We start from the raw sequence: 22,732 nt of genomic DNA, 5'->3' as shown, positions 1-22,732 counted from the left end.
CTCTGACTCAACAGATGCCAGCAGCAGTCCACGCCCCCCCCACACACAGTTGAGACACCAAGTCTCTAGACATTGCAAATGTTTAAAATCAGTAATTCATCTAACAAGAATGCTCCTAAAAATTGATAATCAAAACATATTTTAGAATTGGTGAAAGATATGTTCACTAATAGTCTAAAAATCTTTAATTTTTATATATCAGAAAGAGTAACCTTGGTAAAATTTTATTAAAACAAGTTATTATGGTCTTTGAGTATGAATGTATAGTATGTGAGTGTTCTAATGACGTTTTAAATTTAAGCATCCTGTGCTATATAACTTAAGAAGAAGAAAAATTAGTTTTATTTTACAGTGTTGCTGTAATATATTAAAAGCATATTACATCTAGGATGTACCACGATGTAATCTACATCTGCTGGTTGCTTTAATTTTCATTTACAGATAGAACCAAAATCAAAACCTCTAAATTTGTACTTTTCATGATAAAAGAATCAAATAGCTATAATTCTAAAATAGCATCAATACAACATGCTGTTCTAACTATTCTGAAACATGGTAAATATCGTTTACTGCCTTCAATTTGACGTGCTGCCACTGAAATAAATTACAAATTTTTATTTTAAAGGTGTTATAAAGTTTATAGATTCAAATACTGAAAATGGTAATTTTTTAATTAAACTTACCTAGAAAGTAGGTTTAACTAGAAACTGTGGACTACTTATAAATTCAGGAGAAACAATTTTTAATGACATAGAAGGCTAGTGCTTTCAACTGTCAAATAACCATAAACCCAAACTCAAATAATTTCAAATGATCACCATTTAGGCACAAAGTCTCATGTGTCAGTACTTTTAATATGTGTACATCAAATTATAGGAAAGAGACAGTTATAACAAGGTGCAGCCGTCCGATTCACACAGCACACTGTTACAGCAAACCAAGCTTATGTTCCACCATCAAGTGCGGTTCGCCCATGAGTTCACTTTGTGATGGATCTGTAAACAAACAAACAGTTTAAAATGATTCTCCAAAAAAGATACATTCACTGATTCCCCTGCCATGAAAATCTAGAACAGTCAAATCTAATTCAAAGTGACAGAACAACAGACCAGTGGCTGCCTGGGGCTGGGGTTAGGGAATTGACAACAAAGGCCCAAGAGAACTTTGAGATGATGAAAACATCCTCTATCTTGACCAAGGAGCCAGCTAAATACATTTGTTAAAACCCACAGACCTGTACACCTAAAAATGTGCATGAGATGGCATGTCAATTATATCTCAATATAGTTGATTTAAAAAGAAAAAATAAGCCAGGCATGGTAGTGCACACCTGTAATCACAGTACTTGGAGGCTGAGACAGGATTGCAGGTTCAAGGCCAGCCCTCAGCAAATTAGTGAGACCATTTCTGAATAAAACATAAAAATAGGGCTGGGGTTGTATCTCAGAAGTAGAATTCCCCTGGGTTCAACTCCATGATCAATCCATAACAGTTCTTGTTTCAAGGTTCTTAAACTTTCCAGTGGCTTCTCTGATAAATCTGGGACAATCTCACATTCTAATTTGTAAAAACATGTTATCTGTATCATTTTCCACTCTGTTGTGCACATGCACACAAACACACACCAGAATTTGAGTGCAAGAAAACCTTAAATAGGTAAGTCAAAGTTTTAACTGACAACACAACTAAAGAGTTAAAATTATTTTTTTGTTTGAATCAACAGAAAACTTCCTTATGCTGGCCTAAGGCTGGGGGTGTGGCTCTGAGCTAGGGGTGTGTCTAGCATGCTTGGGGCCCCGGATGCCATCTTCAACACCACAAAACAAAACAAAAAGTGTAAAGGCAAAGCCTTCCCCCTGCACTCCTTAACACTGGTGTAGGACCAGAATAAAACCTAATGATCCAAACTGTAAAATTAGTTTGTAAAAGTGAATAGCCATTCATATTACAATGGAGACTTCTGAGGATAACAGTTCAGTATAACCACTGTGGCTGCTTCCTCACTGGGCCTCCCAAGAGACTGGAGATTACTGTGTCACATCAATTCCGCATTCAATCCTGCACTGGTCACACCACAAGGTAGCCTCAGAAACAATTGATAGTGCCACAATTATTAGTAACAGAGGAAACTACTGTACATGTAACTTTAAAAAGATGCCTGCATATGAATACAAAGAAAAGGCAATGAAGTCTATGGACACTGTTCTGTGTTACTGAGTAAGGGACAAAAGATCCACCAATACACTCACATCACATAGACTTCAAGATATGATACTACAGACGGGCATGGTGGCGCACGCTTGTAATCCCCGCGCTTGGGAGGCTGAGACAGGAGGATCGCACAGGTTCGAAGCCAGCCTCAGCTACTGAGCGAGGCTCTCAGCAACTTAGTGAGATCCTGTTTCCAAATAAAATATAAAATAAGTCTGGGAGCATAGCCCGGAGGTAGAAAGCCTCTGGGTTCTTCCACCCACAGTACCATTGGGGGGGGGGAGATATGATACTACTTGTATGTTAAAGTCTGATACTACTTATGTTAAAAAAGATAAAACACGCCGGGCGTGGTGGCGCACGCTTGTAATCCCCGCGCTTGGGAGGCGGAGACAGGAGGATCGCGCAGGTTCAAAGCCAGCCACGCTGGCGTAAGAGACCCTGTTTCAGAAATATAAAATAGGTCTAGGAGTGTAGCCCGGAGGTAGAAGGGCTTCCAGGAACCCCAGTACCACAAAAAAAAAAAAAAAAAAAAAAAAAAAGATAAACACAAGGAATGCCAAGTATTTTCTTACTACACATATCAGTATGATGACACAGAAAAAAGCATGGAAGGACACAGAGTAACTAAGGGCTTTGAGTTGCATTCTGAATAAACTCCAGGCCTCTGTTCCTGTTCTGCAGGCCCTGGACTATCTGTTCTGTCTCTTTTTTTTTTTTTTTTTAACCACACCATATTCCACTTTCTACTTTGCTCAGAACACCCCGATTACATGGGTCTTCTTTTGAGGGCAGGGAATTCTACCTCCAAGATAACCCTCAACCCTATTTTTTAAATTTTCATTTCATTTTATTTCACTTTTAGCAGAACTAGGGATTGAACCCAGAGGCATCCTACTTCTGAACTACATGCTCTGTCCATTTCTTCTCCTTTATTTTGAAACAGGGTCTCACTAAGTTGCAGAGGGCCTCTCTAAGTAACTGAGGTTGACTGCAAACCTGTGATCCTTCTGTCTCAGCCTCCCAAGTACTGGGGTTACAAGTGTGCACCCAGGGTCTTGCTAAATTGCTGAGAGTTTCACTAAGTTGTCAAGGTAGATCTGGAACCCGGAACCTCCAGTTTCAGCCTCACAAGTGCACATCACGCCTGGCCCATATGGCACTTCTTAAAGTGCTCTTATATATGCTGGAAGACAGTTCTCAATCAGTTGCTCACAACCCTGCAACTCTAGGAGCAGTGACACTGACTACCTTTCTGGACTATCTTTTCAGGGCTGTCTCTAAAGTGAACACCCTCAGAAGACAGAAAACAGAACAGGCAGATTTATAGCCTGTTAGGAGATTCCAGTTCACTGAATTTGGAGTTCTTCTGAAACAAAATACACCATGTATGTAGGTATCACTTGACCCTCTTTTCACCACCTTGTGGGAAGTTGGGCTCAGGGAACCAACTGAAATGCTGGTCCTCTGGCTTCTCCTGTTGCTATAAGTAATAAACTGTCCTGTTTCTCCAAGAGTTCATGCCTTCTGGTAGCATTCATGAAACCATGGCAGGGCTAACTTGCTAGCTTGTAAGCAGGTAAGATCTCAAATCCTTCAGAGTTCTTTAACTGCTGGGTTAGAGACAACCCAACCTGAAACAGTCTTCCCTCTACTTTCAGCTCAACTAATCCATATATCTTTCAGCATTAACTTGTGTCATCACTCCAGAAGCACACAGTTTTCTCAACCCAATATCCTTCTTATTCCCCAAAATTATAAAATAATTTACAACTACATGCTTGTTCTTTGCCTCCTCCATTAGGAAGCACCATTTTTACTTTGTTCACTGCTGCATATTCAGAGCCTAGCCCAATGCCTGCCACCTAACATCTGACCAACTGAAGAAAGGCTCAATAAGCCCTTCCTCCTTTCTTTACACACAACTGCAGAAGCTTTCTTTAAATAAATGTATTTTATACCTAAATGAAAGTTAAGCATAAGCAGAGACCTAACTCTCACCTCACTGGTTTAACATGAGCTTAGGAATCAAGGTTTTCCTGCATTCCCTGGGGAAGACTCTCGAAGAGGAGGCTTAATAGACTTCTATTGTGTCCTTGGCGTTTCCTTACCGGACATCAGCAGCCAAGCAAGACCAATAAAATGTAATGCTGTTGGGGTTTTCTGTATGTCCTGAACTGCTGGAGGCTTAACAAGCAGAGGCAGTACTAGACAGGATTCTATTTGTTTATCTTTCTTGGAACAGAAAAATAGAGGATGCCGCATGCATTGTTCTTACTTAAAAGTCATTTGTCTCATCAATGATTATTTCGGGAACCTTGTTAGGAGTGATAGACCCTTTTACTCACGACCCCTGAAGCACAAAGCTAATTTTTAAAGAAAGCTTTTTATCTTATTTGTTCCAGTTATGTCAGAACTAGTAACATTCCACAAATGTGTGAATGTTAAAACAACGATCACTATTTAAGCCAGCCTGGGTTTACAGCATTAGACCCACACAGCAGACATGATGCTCAGGGCAGGAAATAAGTAACGACTGACTGCTTCTTGACTAAAATGACTACAACCTCGGAATTTTTCATAATCTTTACTTCTAAAAACAATTAAAGAATAGCTATTACCATTAAATTTTCTTACTGCTGTGAATAAAAATATGTGACTCCAATTGGTTATAAGTTCCATGAGGATGAAACTTTTGTTTGCTACTGTCACTTTATATATGAAAGGGATCCATGAAAAGGTGCTGAATGACACTCACCATTAAGAATATCTTCAAAGCCAATTGTCTCATCATTACCCCTCAAAATATCTAGTGAAAGGTTTGAGCTCGACAGAAAGGGAAGACGCTGAACCTTTGGGAAAAGTAGGAAAGAATAAGATTAGAAAGGGGGCAGGGAACAGAATGTATAATCAAATGTCATAGTCTTCAGTCTTTACTTGAAAAATTTACAAAATTCATTTTAGTAGCAATAAAACCCATGGGGGTAAATATCAGGCCATATTTTAGATTTTAAGAAATACCTCAAAACTTTTTTCAAAATATGTCAAGACACTGAAATTGTAACTTATACAAAACTTAATAATCAATCCCATGAGGTTTTTTCCACATGATCTCAAACTTGTCTTCTGTTCAGGAAAACTGCAGCACATATGACATGAACCACAGGGCCCAGAGCTGACCCCTTGCCTGGATCCTGACACGGTGATCAAACACCTAAAGGAATCCCAACTCAGCAAGAGCCTTATACTACCTGGTAAAAGGATCACTTCATGTGTATGTTGTTTTGTAGGGGCCACAGCACAAAGCCAACGCATAATTCTTTCAAATGGCAGTGGTAATCAGAAATGTGGCCAAAGTCACTAGTGAAGCCTTTATAAATACAAAACCATTCTGAACTAACATAACTTTTTTCAAGTATTAGACACATACACTGCAGACTGGAACCTAAGCGGAATAGAGTGGAGAAGGCACGGACTGTGGAAGAGGACTGTATTTAAGCTCTGACTTCTTCAATGAACCAGTCACATGGCTGTATGAAAGTTATCTGACCCCTCCTGGCCTCAGTTTCTTCATCTGTGAAATTGAATAATACACATTTCTCTCAAAACTATAATATAGTATGGTGTAAAACATGTATATAATAGTCAATAACACATAGTTGGTATTCATCAAACTTTAATGCAATCAAACCAAACAGTTTCTGTTGTTAGCTGTACAGCAGTTATAAGTCAATGCAGATAAGAGTAACAGGTAGCCAGTGACTAAATAATGGTAATTTGTTTTTGTTTTTTTTTCCCTTTTTTGTGGTACTGAGGTGGAACCCAGGGACATTCTACCTCTGAGCTGCACTCCCAGCCCAATTTTTTTTTTCTTATTCTTTATTTTGAAACAAGGTCTCACAAAGTTGCAGAGGCCTAACAAGTTGCTGAGGCTGGCTGCTAACCTGTAATCATCCTGTCTCAGCCTCCCAAGTACTAGACTATATGCCCAGGTATAACAGTAGGATTTTAAAAACAGTTATGCCTTCAGATTCTAAGGAGGCAGTTATGACCACTTTTCCTCCTCCCAAATGTACACAGACTAAAGATATGATTTTTTTTAATTACTAATGAATTATGGAGTTATTTAAATCTCTATGGTGTAGAAAAATTTCTCTAGATTGTCAAGCCGATAATGAAAATAAAAAAGCAGGAGTGGGGGTTCAAATGGGATGGAAAGAAAAAAGGAGGGAGGGAAAAAACAGAAACAGACACTATAAACTGAACCAAACAAGCAAGACGTCCCATAGACATTTAGATCAGAGGAAGATTTCCAAGAAAGCATAAAAAGAGGGACATGCTGGCAGTTATATATCTCGATAAGCATCAACTGCAAAAGTATAAGGTTCAGAAAAAAGGGTTGAAATTCTGAGCAAAGATTTAGGATCAAATGGTATTAAAAACTTAAGTCCAAAATATGAGAATATGTAGTTGAAATCTGAGTATTAGGAAATAAAAAGGGAAGCAAACAATCCTGTGCTCAACATGTATTATTTCATTTAACTTTAGAATAACCCCATGCTGTTTTCACGGCCCTATTTCCCATTAAGGGCACACAAACAAAAATCTGGGGTTCAGAAAGGTCTCTTATTTCAGTAATGTTAGATGGCAGAGCCAAGATTCAGACCCAAGTCATTCTGATTTAAAGCCATACTCTTTTTTGAAATTTGTGGAAAAATACTTATGAAAGCTTTCAGAATGACTTTGCCAATACAACTGATGACATTAACAGAATCTATTGAAAAAGGCATAATTTAGTCAAGCATGATGGTGCATGCTTATAATTCCAGTATTTAGGAGGCTGAGACAGGAGGACCAAAGGTTTGCAGCCAGCCTCAGCTACTTAGTAAGGTCTTCTGCAATTTGACAGGGAGACCCTGTTTCAAAATAAAAAAAAATAAAGCTGGGGTATAGCTCAGAGGTAGAATGCCCACAATCCCTAGTACTCCAAAAAAAAAAAAAAAAAAAAAAAAAGACCCAAAAAAGGGCACAATTTTGGCTAGTCAGAAAAAGAAATCCATTCTAGTTAAAAAAAAAAAAAAAAAAAAGGGCCGGGCATGGTCGCCCATGCTTGTAATCCCAGCACTTGGAAGACAGGATTGCACAGGTTTGAAGCCAGCCTCAGCTACTTAGTTAGACCCTGTTTCCAAATAAAGTATAAAATAGGTCTGGAAGTATAACCCAGAGGTAGAAAAGCCCCTGAGTTCCATCTCCAGTACAAAAAAAAAAAAAAAAAGCAAAAGCCAAAAAAAGCGAACAAGCATAATCAAGACATCGCAGGCAGTTTAGGAGGTAAGAAACAAGCAGCCACTCATGAACAGAGCCACATTAAGGAGCTGGGTTGGTTTTGAGGACCAAGTGAAAGGAGTGACATGATCAAACCTGTCATTCTGGCCAAAGTGTGAACAGTGGGCTGGAGGGGCGGCAGGGTGAGTGCTGCCATACTCCAGATGAAGCACTGCAGGAGCAAGAACAAGAGTGGCAGAAATGGGAAGAAGATCAAGTGATGAACGAAAAAATGGTTTCTTGGGGCGGGAGTGGAGATGCTGGGGATGAGGCGCTGAGTGATAACCAAGACTAATGCTCCGATTTCTGCAGAAAGCTATTGATTTATATATGGAATGTGTGAAGAATAACGAGTTAGTCTGTGTTTGTTCCTGTGAAAATTGAGAGATCTGTGGGACTTCCAACTGAAAAATCTGATAGGTTTACAGCTCCCGAGATTTATTTTAACTCATACAAATTTATTATAAATTAGTCTTAGAATCAGAACTAAACTGATAAATGAAGTCATCTATTGAAAATGGGTCATTTTATATTCATTTTAGGTATATTTTCTTACAGGGACACATCATTTGCCAGTATTTTAAAAACCATGTCCAGATACAAATTAGTTTGAAAGCTCACGAGAATTTTAACTTGAGAAGCATCAGTATACAGATAACTAATGAAATAGGAATAGCCAGGAAACAGGGTTTTAAGGAGAGGATCAAAGATGGGCTACCAACAAAACTGACATTTCAGGTGAAACAGGAACTCACACAGAGACAACTAAGGACAAGATTTCAGAGAGAAGAGGGACATCAGGAAAGCATAGTGTTCTAAAAGCCAAGGACAACGGAAGGTGTCATGAATGTCAAATACTACCAAGAACAAGTAAAATAAGGCAAACAATGTCCACATTGTTCAGGAGCAAATTCACTGGTGTGAAGGGAGTCACAATACAATGGGCTGAATGAACAGGAAGTAAAGGACATATACAAGAAACAAAGGCAACTTTTTCAAGAAGTTCAATTTGTAGAAGCACACAATGCAAGAGAAGCTGCTATAAGGAAATATGAGATTGATGTAAATTTTGTTTTATTTTAAAAGAGGAGGGATTTGAGTATATGTAAATGCTGCTGATGAGACAAGAGCAAAAAGAAAAAGAGGTTGATGGTGTCAGCTATAGAGAGCATCAGTGGAAAAGGGAATCCTCAGAGGTAGTGCAACGTCACAGAATCCAGGGCACAGGTAGGTAGGGGACAGTTCTTGCCACTTGAAAGGACATCTTCCAAGTACTTATTCCTTAGCAATACACACAAAATGCATACTCAATACCACCACCTGGATACTCCTAGAGGCATCTCAAATTCTCACAAAAAGCAGAAAAACATGAAAGTAAATACAAGTTGAGTTTTCTCTGTATATTGAGAATATACTGAGCCTATAATTTAAAAGTTTTCCATTCAATGACTTGTTTTTCCCCTCTATGAAGTAGGAATTACAGTCATATCCTAAAAAGGGGAGAGTAGAATATGTCATAAGGAACACAGTGTGTGAGTTTGGAATAGCTATTATGAAAATAGAGGCATCCTTAGGACTGATATCAGCCCATGTAGTACACAAACATAACTGATATACATAAACTCACCTGTTGCACTGCCTTGAATTCCATCTGTAATTTTAAAGGAGCAAATAGACCCTGAATGTTTCTCAGTGTAGAAAAATTCATTTTATCTTGGTTGAGCTGGAACTACAAGAAACAATGTAATTGTAAATGTTACACTTGATATTCTGCTTTCAAAACCGCATTCACACATACACAACAAGGTACTTAAAGGATTTTAATATCTACAACTGAAATAAAAACAAAGTGCTTTTACTAATTTCTTCTGATACATTTTAGAACATTTTCATATATTTTATCTAGTTTGCAGGTATATTTCACCAGTATAAAATTATTATCTAAATTTTGGATTTATAAAACCAATCAACTAGAAATGTTTTTCATAATCAAAGAAGTATTTATAAGGCACAATTATTTTTCAGTGGTTTTGATTAGAAATACTGCAAAACTAGTAAAGATGTAAGTAATTCCAGATCCAGAAAACATCACATACACTGATAAAAACAGTAAATTTTTAAGCATGAAAGTATATTATTTCAAAAAATTTCAGCAAAAAAAAAAAAAAAAAAATCAGACCATCATAATAACTAGTAAATTAAACTGTAATATTTGAATTCCACTTTTTTGGGGTTAGTTGTTCAGGGGAAATCTCTATACAAGTCAGTAATTTTTTCTGGATTCCTACTTTTACTAAGCACTGATACATATGATTTCCCAACATGGCTCTTAAGGATAGTAAATATAGATAATGCAAACAAACTGTTACAAAGATCTATTTGAGCCATGGTAATTATAAGAAGGTAAAATATGACTCCTGATATTTATTATTACTATTGTTTTTTGTGTGGTACTGGGGATGAAACCCAAGGGCATTCTACTCCCAGCTACACCCCCAGCCCTATTTTTTTTATTCTTTATTTTGAAACAGAGTCTCACTAAATTGCAGGGGGCCTCACTAAGTAGCTAAGGCTGGCTGCGAACCTGAGATCCTTCTGTCTCAGCTTCCCAAGTACTAGAATTACAAGTGTGAGCCACCATGCCCGGCTGCGATTATTTTTATTATACTATATTACCTAGGTAAGATTCATTTCTAATTGTCTTCAAAAAATCTTCTTTATTAAAAACATAGTAAGAGACTAGTGCCTACTGGAGCAATATAATTCAAGTCTGAAAGTAAGGCATCTAGCAATACTCTCTTTAATTACTTTAGCTTGACACAGTAAAATTTTGTCAGATGGTCTTTAGGGAAAATCTATAATATTTTACCATGGGCATATGATCTGAAGTTTGAAGTGAGGGTGGGTTCCTTCAGAGTTATCCTCATAATGAGTAAATATAATTTTATGTAGAAAAGTTTAATTTATATAAATTTTGGTGAGTACACCAAACTTGTAATGTGGGTATGCTCAACTATAATTATCAATCAACATATAAATTGGCAAACATGTGGAAAATAAGGCTCCGTTGTGATATATAAAACAGAAGAAACAGTCTACCCCAAAGGTCAAAATCTCGCTGGGAAGACACTACAAACAAAGGCATCTCAACTCTCAGCACTTCTGACATCTTGGACCAGTTAATTCTGTTGTGGGGCTGTCCTGTGCACTATGGGTATGTAGCAGTATCCCCGGCCTCTCCCCAACAGATGCCAGTATTAACCTCCCCTATGGCCATGCTACTTATGAACACCAAAAATGTGCAAAATTCCCTCTAGCTGACAGCCACTGGCACAGAGGTTAAGGGTTTTCTTCCATCACTATCAGCACTGCAGTTCTAATTGTAGAGAGCTGCTAGAGGGTGGCAAAACACCAAAGGACAGGATACTACTAGCTCCCTTTTATGGATGAGGAAGACAACTGAAGAGAGATTAAGCAGTTTGCCCAAATTTACTTATTAGTTACTAAGCATGGTACCTATGTAGTTCAACTATACAAACCCATACTAAAAGACTAATAGATAATAAGTACTTAGAATTTCAAGAGAGAAAGATTGCCACTGTTTAAGTGCTTAAGGAAGAATACAACCAAGGCGAGTCTCCAAAGATCTGTGCAGTTTCTAATTCTTCACCACTCTGGCCAGTATCACTCATATTCGTCAAACTCTCCTACCAGGTACTATTCAGAACAGAACCAATATTTCAGATATTGGAATACATAGGAAAGTTAAGACTATACTTTCCCTGAGCCTACCTTATTATTAATAAAGGTCATGAACATATTTGACTGTTCTATAGTAGCTAACACAATCTGCTGGCATATACTCAGCATACAGTCAATTAAAATTGTCAAACTGCATGTAAACAAGTCAGGTGTGCCAACTAAATATGTATACTTTACTTTTTAAAAACCCAAATGCAAACCGGGCATGGTGGCGCACGCTTGTAATCCCCACGCTTGGGAGGTGAAGACAGGAGGATCGAGCAGGTTCGAAGCCAGCGGCACTGGCTTAAGAGACCCTGTTTCCAAATAAAAAGTATAAAATAGGTCTGGGAGTGTAGCCCGGAGGTAGAAGGGCTTCCCAGGAACCCCAGTACCACCAAACAAACAAACAAACAAACAAAAATGCAAGCCAGGTATGGTGGTGCACGCTTATAATCCCAATACTTGGAAGGCCAAGACAGGAGGATCACAGGTTCAGTCAGCCTCAGCCACTTCTTAAGGCCCTAGACAATTTAGACCCTGTTTCAAAATAAAACATAAAAAAGGCCTAAGGTATAGCTCAGCGGTACAATGCCCCTGGATTTAATCACCAGTACCACATAAACAAACAAACATTTATCTCTATAAATAATTTTCCTAACATTATGAGCTAGGTCAAGCATAGTGACATACTCAGTAAGGAGGCTGAGACAGGAGGATCACAGGTTTATGACCAGCCTCAACTGCTTAGTGAGGCCCTTGGCAACTTAGTGAGACCCTGTTTTAAAATAAAATATAAAACAGGGCTGGGAGCCAAGCATGGTGGCGCACACTTGTAATCCCAGCGCTCGGGAGGCTGAGACAGGAGGATCGCACAGGTTTGAAGCCAGCCTCAGCTACTTAGTGAGGCCCTGTTTCTAAATAAATTATAAAATAGGGGTGGGGGTATAACCCAGAGGTAGAATGCCTCTGGATTCCACCCCCAGTGCTGCAAAATAAATAAATAAATAAATAAATAAATAAATAAATAAATAAATAAATAATAAAGTAAGGCTGGGGGTGTAGCTCTCCAGACACACATACACAAAAGTTATGAGCTAACCCTTTATTTTTGCCTCCATGTTATAGTTCAATTATTCACTAAAATGAGCTACCCTTACCAGTTTTTACCAAAGCAAAAACAAAATGTTTTTCATGGTTGCCATCAAGTCTCTGCAAAATGCTTAGCCTTCAGGTATTTGCCTTACTACCTAAGATGCAGCTAGAAGTCAAGATCCCTACCAAAATACCCCTTTTAAATTGACAATTCCTCAGTCTGCTGTCCAGGTTGTTACCAACCATAAATAACTAGTTATACCACTCACACAGTCCATAATCTACTGTCTTATCTTCATGCTTATCCCTTGTTAAATACTTTGATCCCTTGACTGACCCACTTGGTATTTTAATTATTAAGTGAACAAAGAGTAACTTGTCATGCGTGGTGATCACAGCTTACTGTGCTAAATGCTCCCAGCCAACTACCTAACAATCCACTTAAGAACTGCCAGGGACCAATTTTACCACAAACTACTTTACTAGATCCCCTTTAGAAAAGTAGACTATTTATCCATCTTCAATCTGCAGGCAATCTCACTTCTCCCATTATTTCTCAGTTACCTTGATCATCTCAAAAGAAAAGAATGGTTTCATAATCACACTCATATATTTAAGTCTACTAACTTCTGAGCCCAAAACCTTCTGAACATACTTAGAACTAGGAGCTCTTTATTTTCTCATCTTATTTGAACTTCAATTTGTAGTTTTACTATTCATTCTATTCTTTTTATAGTAAGAGCTTTCCCTTTGCTAAAGAGGAAGTAAGAGAAGGGGGAGGGTGTTAATGATCTTCTGTTAGCTGGGTAACCCTGCATTGCATTTCCCAAATCATGATATGCTTTTTTCTTCTTATTCTAAATGCATATTTAAAATCCCTTTAACTTCCGGGAAGATGGCGACCGAGAAAAGTGGGGCTTAAGAGCCCCGCTAACAACCAATCTCCATTACCACAAAATCAGCGCCTTTCATAGCCAGAAAACACCATCACCAGAGAAACAAAAAAATCACCAGGCTCCAGAGAGAAAGCAGACTGAGAACAGAGCTCAGAGCCACAGAGAAGATACACCGGCCTCACGCCCGAGGACACGACACCAGTATCATACTGTCGGCGGCAGTGGTGAGTTCACCGGACTGCTACAGCAAGCCGAGGTGAGCCGCTGCGGAACAGCCAGGCGGGATTTCTCGCCGCAGGTAAAATCTAAAGCTCCCAGTGGCTGAGCTCAGCACACGCTGCAGGGACTCAGAGTGGAACTCAAAACCAAGAAGAAATAAGCCAGCCTCACGGCCGAGGGCGTAGCAGCGGCGCCATATTGTCACCGGCGGCAGCAGCAGCAAATTCACCGAGCCCAGTACAGCTACATCTGCGTACTCAAGAACAGTGAGTCAAACTGCGGGCCACAGAGGAGAAATCCCAGTACTGTACTCCCTGGGACTTGACCCAGTGGGGGAGTGGCGGTGGCAGAGATATCACACCATAGGAGAACATGCAACCTGGCACCCCCCCATAGTTTAAAGCAGCCTCTATCAACTCCCTGGGTCGGAGACTCTGTGATACAACCCAGTAAAGGAGTAGTGGGGTCTGAGATACTACAGACTCGAGATCCAGAGCATCTTAAGTGAAGTCGTAGTGACCCAAGGGAAGAACCCAGAGAAGGCACAAACTTCCGAAATCATGGGAAAGAGGAATAACACTGGAGCAATGAATGCCCACAACCCCACAACATCAGAACCCGATAAAACAGAAATTCAGAAATTTCTAGAAGATCAAATCAGGAAAATAACTGTAGAAATAATAAAGGTGTTTCTAAAAGAATTCAGAGAGAACCAAAAAGAGATAAAGGATGCAATTAATGAAGTAAAGGCCTCAATTCAAAGTACAAACAACTGATTAGACCACATGGAGAACAGAATCTCGCTCTTAGAAGATGATCACTCCAAAAATGAACGCATAGTTTCTAATTTAGAAAAAAAAATCCGACAGCAAGAATCTGACATTGAAGAAATATGGGCCCATTTTAAGAGAGCTAACCTAAGAATAATTGGAATAGAGGAGGGGAAAGAAAGTGAAACTAAAGGGATCAACAATCTCTTCAAGGAAGTAATAGCAGAAAATTTTCCAAATATAGAGCAAGAGATTGATACACAGATCCAGGAAACTTATAGAACTCCCTTTAGACAGGATCGGAGAAGAAGATCCCCACGCCACATAATTGTCAAAATGACCACTGTGGAAGCCAAGCAGAGAATCTTAAAGGCAACAAAAACAAAGGGCCAAGTGACATTCAGAGGCAAACCAATTAGAATCACTCTAGACTTCCCAGAGCTAGTCATGAGAGCCAGAAGGGCTTGGAGTAACATATTCCAAACTCTGAAAGAAAACAACTTCCAGCCAAAAATTTTCTACCCAGCAAAACTTTCTATTAAATTAGATGGAAAAATAAGAAGCTTCCATGACAAACAGAAACTGAAGGAATTTATGTCTTCAAAACCAGCACTAGAGAAAATACTCAAAGAGATTAACTACAAAGAAAAAATAGGTGACACACACCAGAACCAGAGAAACAAGATTTTCCATCCAACAGACAACTAAGATTGGTTATCTGTGGAGATTCATTATTTATGTTAGTCTTTTACCTATCTCTAAATTGTATTGTTTGCCTTTATTGTTGTTAATTTTTAGGATTTCTAGTTGGAATATTAATATACTTTCAGATATAGCATTTGGAAATATTTTATCCAATTCTATTAGTAACTTTTAACTCTGTTTACATTGTCTTTGGATATACAATATTTTTTTATTTTTTAGGGAGTGTGTATACTTTTCTGTTGCCTGTGCCATTGAAATCATATCCAAGAAATCACTGCCAATTTCAGTGTTGTGAAGTTTTATGACCCAGATTTTCTCCTAAAAGTTTATAGTCTTAAGATTTATATTTAGGTCTTTTTATCTATTTTGAGTTAATACTTGTATATGGGATTAGGTAAGGGTCCAATTTTATTCTTTTCCATGTAATTATTATTTTTCAACAATATTTAGTTAAAAGATTATTATTTCCACCACCAAATGTTCGTGGAAACCTTGTCAAAAATAACTTGACAATATAGGGAAGAATTTAGCTCTAGGCTTGTATTTAACTCCAATGGTTTATATATCTGCCTTTAGAACAGTACTATACTGTTTCAATTATTGTAGCTTTATATGGTTTGAAATCAGAAAATATATATCTTCTAGCTTTGTTCTTTTTCAAGATCGTTTTGGGTATCTAGAATCCATATTCCATATTAGGATAGATTTTTTTCTGAAAAATAAATATATAAATATATGATAGTTTCACCTAAAAAATAGAAAAAAAAATATTCTCTGGTAAGAAAGAAAGCAAAAAGTAATATTGAAATGTTATCTTTAAGTCATCAAAAGCTTGGTATCAGACAAATGAAACTGTTATGTGAGATTATCATTTTTAATTTTGGATAAATTGCTATAATACTAGATGTCAACCACTAAGCCAAGCATGGGAAGGAGGGATGGGGAGAGAATGGGGTGGGGATCGGGTGGGGGCTGACTGGGTGATGTGTGCATGTATGTCTACAAAAGTTTGTATCCCACTATGATGTATGAATACAGTGCACAAATAAATAAATAAATAAATAAATAAATAAATAAAATCCCTTAAACTGCTTAGAATTTCTGTACATGCTGTTCCCCTCTGTGATACTGACCTAAAACTGTTCAAATGCCTCTCCTGTATAAAGACTTCCAAAAGCCCTAAGCAGAGGTGGCTGCTGAATCCTTAGTACTTTCTAGCACTTGATGAAGTGTCCTATATACTGCTTATCTTTGCCATTAAAGTTTCTTAAGAATGGGAATTCTATTTATTTGTGTACTTATCATACCTAATGGATATATTCCTCAGTAACTTGGAAATGCAAGGCTTGAGAAAGATATTAAAGTTAGAGAAATGGACTTGGATGTCAAAAGCAAAAATAGCAGGAGAAAAATAGGTTAAATGAGAAAATTATGAAAGGAATGGAAAGATGAACCAAATTTAGAGATAGCAATAGGAAAGACAGAAAAGATGTGTAGCCAGGGAGTGTTAGTGAAGCAGTATAAATAAAAGCCTACAAGGATACTCTTAAGAAGGGCTCATGGTCAAATTATAAGCACCAAAGCTGCTTTAATAAAGTGAAGCCACAAAAGGCTGGGGTGTAGTGAGTGGTAGAACACTTGCTTCCTACCTTGCAGGAAGCCCTGGATTCAAGTCACTGTACAGCAAAAACAAACAAATAAAATGAAACCACAAAAGTATTACTAAAAGTATTTTTCTAGTATAAGATAAAAATTAAAACACAGATCATACTTACATTCTTTTCTGATAATTCAAGAGGATGACTGGGCAAAAGTTCATTTTTCACAGAAGAAAAACTATAAAAAAAATGTAATGGGAGATTACATATCATTCAAAACCCACAGCTCAAAACAGCATCAATCAAGGGGTTGATTATCACAATATGGCACAGGGCCTGAGGATGTGGCTCAGTAGTAGAGCATGTACTTAGCAAGCATAAGGCCCAGAGTTTAATCCCAACACCAAGGAAAAAAAACTATGGTTATTAATGGTGTGGCATGAGGGAGCTTGTGGAGGTGACAAAACTATTCTGTATTTTGACTGTGTAATAATTGCAGGAATCAAAGCATATATCAAAATTCATATAACTATATAACAAAAGATATATATATATATATATACAACTCAATATTTTAAAAGTCAAATAATGAATATCATATTATTTTAAAATGCATCTATTACAGAAACTGGTGCTCAAGACTTCAATCACTAGGGGGAACCCTACAAACACTGGTTATGAATGATGTGCTATAGGTAGAAAGAATTTAATAGTGTATGTTTATTACTATTATTCTCATGAGATAATTGTAGCATCTTCAGGTCTCACACATATTCATATTTAACATCCCTTTCATAAGGAGAGGTAAACTGTATGTTTAGCATCTACTGAATACCTACTATGTACAAAGTACTACTGTTAGGTGATGCATGACTAGAACCAAACCACTGAGCTTTATCAGGCTAAATACTGTTTAAAACAGGATCTAACAGCTGAAAGAAACCTTAGAAATCCTACAACTATCAATTTACAGAACATTATCTAAGAGGTAGAATTATGCCAGCATTAGAATGCCATTCTACTATAATAAAAGTAAAAGCCTTAAAATTAGATTTAACAATGTCAAAACCAGAATATTATAGGAAGGAGAAAGCATTATCCATATCTGGTTAAGCAGAAAAGTATATCTAAACCAAAAAAATGACTTCCAGAGAAGTGTATCTAGACATATTCTAAACACAAAGAAACATAAAGGCAACTGCAGGAAGGGAAGTAACTGTGAGTTACAGCAAGAAAGAAAAAGGACAGCAGCCAAACCTACTGAGTGCTTACGAACAGCAAGTACTACTTTAAGCATTTTTCAGAAATTAAATCATTTTTCTTCAAATTAAGATAAGTACTATTACTAGCCCCATTTCATAGATGAGAACACTGAGACACAAAGCAATTAAGTAACTCTCACACAGGCAAACGTTTATAAACAGCAGAGCTGGGATCCAAATCCAAGCAGCTTGAGTCTAGAGTTCATCCTATTAACTGCTATGTTCTAGAATCTCCCAAAGAAAAGTGAATTACGCCAACAGCTAATAAGACAAGCCGTAGTTCTTCAAATTATCAGCAGCAAAAAGAAGAATCCTACGAAATCATACTACCACCTGGGAGGCGGTTCTATCCACGATTCTAGTAAGATGCTTCTACTACAAGAAACATCTAAGCCCCCTCACCCTCATCTTAGGTATATTACTTGCTACCCCCCAAATTAAATATACAATTATAATCTATTAAAATATTGCCAAAAGTAATTTAGAAAAATATTTTATTACAATGAAGTCAAAACCAAAAACTCCCCATGTACCCTTTCCGAAGAAGATCATGACTTTCAAAAGGTCCACTTGCTGAAAGTTCTGAAACTGGAATACTGTCTTTGAGCTGAGATCCAAGTCCTCTGGCATTCTGCAAAAAATAAAGTAAAATAAAACTATAAATGCAAAAAAAATTTAAACACACATACAGAGAACACTTACATAAAAAAAAGTTTAAGACAGAGAGAAAAGATAAGGGTTGTGCCCTCACACTACTCACCCTCTAAACAATTGGAACTAGCCTTAAGCATCATGGGAAAGGGACCACGTGCAGTGAGTGATATCAAATTAGGGAGAGGAGAGACTCCTGAGCCAATCTCTGAATGTTTCCAGATTAGAAGGCATTCCATCAAAAAAGAAATAAGACTATAAAGGGATGAAAATATAAATCAACAAGCTACAAGTAGTTTGAGATGAATGGCTAAATATATATTAAATAAGGTAGGAGTGAAGACTGGAAAAATTTAAAAACAAAGTCTTATACTGACTTTTATTCTAAACTTCATAGTCACTGAAGGGTATGGTATGATTCATAATATTTGCTTTCACTGAAAAGATCTTTCTCTTAGGTTACAATGTTTTACGTGAAAGGAAAATGTTGAGGACAGAATTCCTTAAGGACAAAGAAATGCAATTAAGAACAGACCATCTAGCTAAATAATAGTCATGGAAACAAGAAAAAAGGAGAATTTCAGAAAGTCTAGATTCTATAAGAGGAAGGCATTATCTATTTTATAATAAATGCATCTAGTAAAAATAATATAAAACAACAAAAATTTTTTTAAGTGTACATTTACGCTGGGCGTGGCAGCACACACTTGTAATCCCAGAGCTTGGGAGACTGAGACAGGAGGATCGCACAGGTGCACAGGTTCATAGCCAGCCTCAGCTACTTAGTGAGGCTCTCAGGAACTTAGTGAGACCCTGTTTCCAAATAAAGTATAAAATAGGTCTGGGAGTCTATCCTGGAGGTAGAAAAGCCCCTGGGTTCCACCCCCAGTACCACAATAAATAAATAAATAAATAAGTAAATAAATAAATAAAGAGTGCATTTGGAGCAGATATAGTATCACAGGACATATCTGTGCTATGAAACTTTTAATCATCAAATATTTTTTAGGTACCTATTAGGTACCAGGTACTCTGCTAAGTGCTCAAGATACATGTCTACTTCCCAGGGCTTAATCTAATGAAGATATATTAACAACTAAATAAAATGTCATAAGTGTTGCAACAGGTAAAGCACAAGATACTGACTTTATTATATCAATGATTGCTCAAAAATAAAATCCATTAAATTCTGCAGAAAAATGCAAAATAGCTGAAGGTAGTTTGGTATCTAATCTTACCCTATTCCAGAAGAAACTATTCTCAGAAACCAGCTTCCTGATTTCTTAATTCATCCGCATATTTTATTTGGTTAGGTACTTTATCCTGTTCAGGGTTTCTTCAATCTCCCTCCTTTGTCTAGCTATCTTTCAGGTATAACTTCAATAACATTCTGCCAGGTCTTGAGGTTTCGTTATTTTAGACTCACCCATGTTCCAAATCTGCATATCAAGGTTTTCTTAAAGCACATAAACACTCTCCCCTAATAAAATGGCTAAAAACAAAACAACAACAACAATAACCCCTTTCATTTACTTATCAATGTCTGAAGAATAAAGTCAGGATCCTTGGCTTGAAACTCAAGAACCAGAACAACAGGTATAACCCCTACATACAAAAAGTCATAGTAGATTAGGAAAGGAACTTGGACTCTGGTGTGGACTGGCACTAATTTACTTTGTGACTGCAAGCAAGCAAACACTTCTCTGGCAAGCTTATCTGCACTAGGTAGCTGAACTTAAGAAGCAGGACTACAACGGCATGGTTGTAGCTTTCCAAATGTTATTTTCTGTTACTATCCTATCTGATCATTGTACTAATGCCAAACTACTTTATTGTACAATGACAAAAGTTTCTTCTGTGCACAAAAAAATTCTGATCTGTGTTCAAATATCATCATCATCATCTTTCCTATTTCCTTCAATTAAGACTAGTAATTACGGTTTCTAATAAAGTAGCAGAGAAAAACAAATCTGTGAAACCCTAATACATCTAATGATAAAATATACCTGGGTGAGTTTACCAAACGTCTTTACAATGATCAGCAATATTTACCCAAAAAAGCTTCCTCTATTTGGATGAGCTACCAGCGCTATGAGTCAGTGTCAGTAGTGCTGCAGCGGTCTTTCCAAATATCACTTTTAAGTAAAACAGAAACAGAAAGAAGAGGGTCGAGAGAGAGGGGACTGACAGGAGAAGCGGGGGAGGGGGGAAAGGAGATACATTAACAATAAAGACAAAAGGGGAGTGATAAACGATTTTCCCTTTAATACATGGCTTACCACAAACTACGAAAAGTGTACAATGAGGCTGTATAATATAAATGTGCCTACGGGTGTGGGCTGGTTATCAGTTGCAAGAGGGGGGAGCGGTGTTGGGGAACCAGAGCCTCGGGCCTGGGCTCCGAGGTTACAACCCCTCAGGGGAAAAGGGCAGAACGCTGCCCTTTCGGGGCTGCCCTCTCCAGCTCCGAGCCAGCGATGGGGAAGAGACCTGGCCTGGGCTTGGGGGGCCGGGCGCGCACACCGACCCAAGAGGATTAAGAGGAATCGGATAAGGCCGACCCGAGCCCGGCCCGGGGACAGCCACGGCCCGCCCCACCCCGGTGACTCGACACCTCATGGCGCGCGGGGCCGCCTCAGCCCCGCTCACATGGCCGCCGGCCGAACCGGGCCGGGAACAGCGGCTAGTCCGGCCGGGCGGCGGCGCCGAGCCCGCCGGGCCCTCGGGCCGGCCGGGGGCTCACTCACCATCTTGAGCCCGCTCTGAGGACAGCCTCGCAGCCCGTCGCCGTCGGTCGCCCCGCGCTGACTTCCGTTTCCGGGCCCCCCCACATCCGCCGGAAGTGCGTCCGTCCGGGCGAGGAAGGAAGGAGGACGCGGGGCGCCGAGGGAGCGGCGCGGGCCCGGGGCTCCCACGCCTGCGATCCCGGGGACCGCGGCCAAGGGCGCAGTGAGGGCGTGGGCTGAGAGGAGGGCAGACCCGTCTCCGGGTTTTAAATAAACATCTACCGTTATGTGGCACTGTGGGATGTGCCATGTGTATTTGTGTCGCCTCGTTTAACACAAAACCTCCCACGGGGGGCATTACAAGAGCAGAGGTAAACACCGCCTATGTGGGTTGAGTGGTTTGCCTGCAGTCCTTTAGCGGGCAAGGCAAAAGCTGTACGCAAGCCTTTTGCAACTTATAATTATTTTTGTATGTGATACTGGGGATTGAACTCAGGGGCATTCTACCTCCAGTTCTATTTTTTTTATTTTTTATTTATTTATTTTTTGCGGGTCTGGGGATGGAACCCAGGGGCATTTGACCTCCGAGCTACACCCACTATTTTTTATTCCTTATTTTGAAACCGGGTCTCACTGAGTTGCAGAGGGCCTCACTAAGTAGCTGAGGCTGTCCGCGAACCTCGATCCTCCAGGTCTCAGCCTCCCGAACGCTGGGATTACAAGCGTGCGCCACCACACCAGGCGTTTATTCTTTATTTCGAAACAGGGTCTCACTAAGTTGCCAAGTGCCTAAGTAGTTTAGGCTGGTTGTGAACCTGTGATCTCCCTGTCTCAGTCTCCCAAGTAACCTGTATTACAAATTCACATATGGAGCGCTTGCTATATTCAGAACCCTGTGTTAAGGCTAAGTATACAAAAAGGGCTTGGACGGTTTGATCCATGGGCTAGAGGAGCCTGGGGACTAAAGAGGCTGGAGAAGAATTGATGAGGACTGAGGACTTAGTCAATGTGGTCATAACTGACTGATGTATATTGGGTTCCTAGAACTATGTGTCAGTACAATTCCAAGTGCTTTACAGGAATTGTCTCCTCTGATCTCTTCAATAGCCATATGAGGTAGGTATTTTTATTACCCAAGTTTTGCAGGTGAGGAAACCAAACACATAAAAAGGTTAAATAAGTATGCCCAAGGACCCAGCCTGAGTCCATAAGCCATGGTCATAACATTATTCTTTATTGCTTTTCAAATATGAGGAGATAGAATGGTCAATGCTCTGCCAGTGTGTAATGGAGATGATGTAAATCTTTGGGTTGATAGTCAAAGAGCTGATTCGTTTGGGGTATCAAGGCATTCGTGGCAGCTCTGCTTTCAAAAAGCAACCTGGGAAAGGTCTGTCTGGCTAAGTTCAGAGAGTAAGGTAGTGTGAGATTAGACCACGTAGATGGAGGTGAGTGCTTTGTTTTATGCAGGTTTTGGTGGGCCAGATTAAGGATGAATCTTGGTGTCTAAGAAGCCACTGAAGGATTTTAGAC

General features: G+C 38.9%; 1 protein-coding gene across 1 annotated transcript in view; it reads right to left on the bottom strand.

Moving 5' to 3' along the window:
• Positions 1–927: 927 nt before the first annotated feature.
• Positions 928–22,732, bottom strand: part of POMP (proteasome maturation protein) — a gene marked incomplete at both ends in the record, with an annotated part of 38,464 nt that continues 16,659 nt past the window's right edge. Inside the window, 7 exon segments of the mRNA XM_080689432.1 lie at positions 928–995; positions 4,970–5,063; positions 9,164–9,265; positions 16,738–16,798; positions 18,356–18,453; positions 21,221–21,275; positions 21,277–21,435. Coding sequence (XP_080545558.1) covers positions 928–995; positions 4,970–5,063; positions 9,164–9,265; positions 16,738–16,798; positions 18,356–18,453; positions 21,221–21,275; positions 21,277–21,435 — 637 coding nt within the window.

Source organism: Muscardinus avellanarius (assembly GCF_963383645.1).
Source record: "Muscardinus avellanarius genome assembly, chromosome: 2".
Classification (NCBI taxonomy): domain Eukaryota; kingdom Metazoa; phylum Chordata; class Mammalia; order Rodentia; family Gliridae; genus Muscardinus; species Muscardinus avellanarius.
Note: the sequence above shows the minus strand (reverse complement) of the source record. Positions and strands in the feature narration are given on the sequence as shown.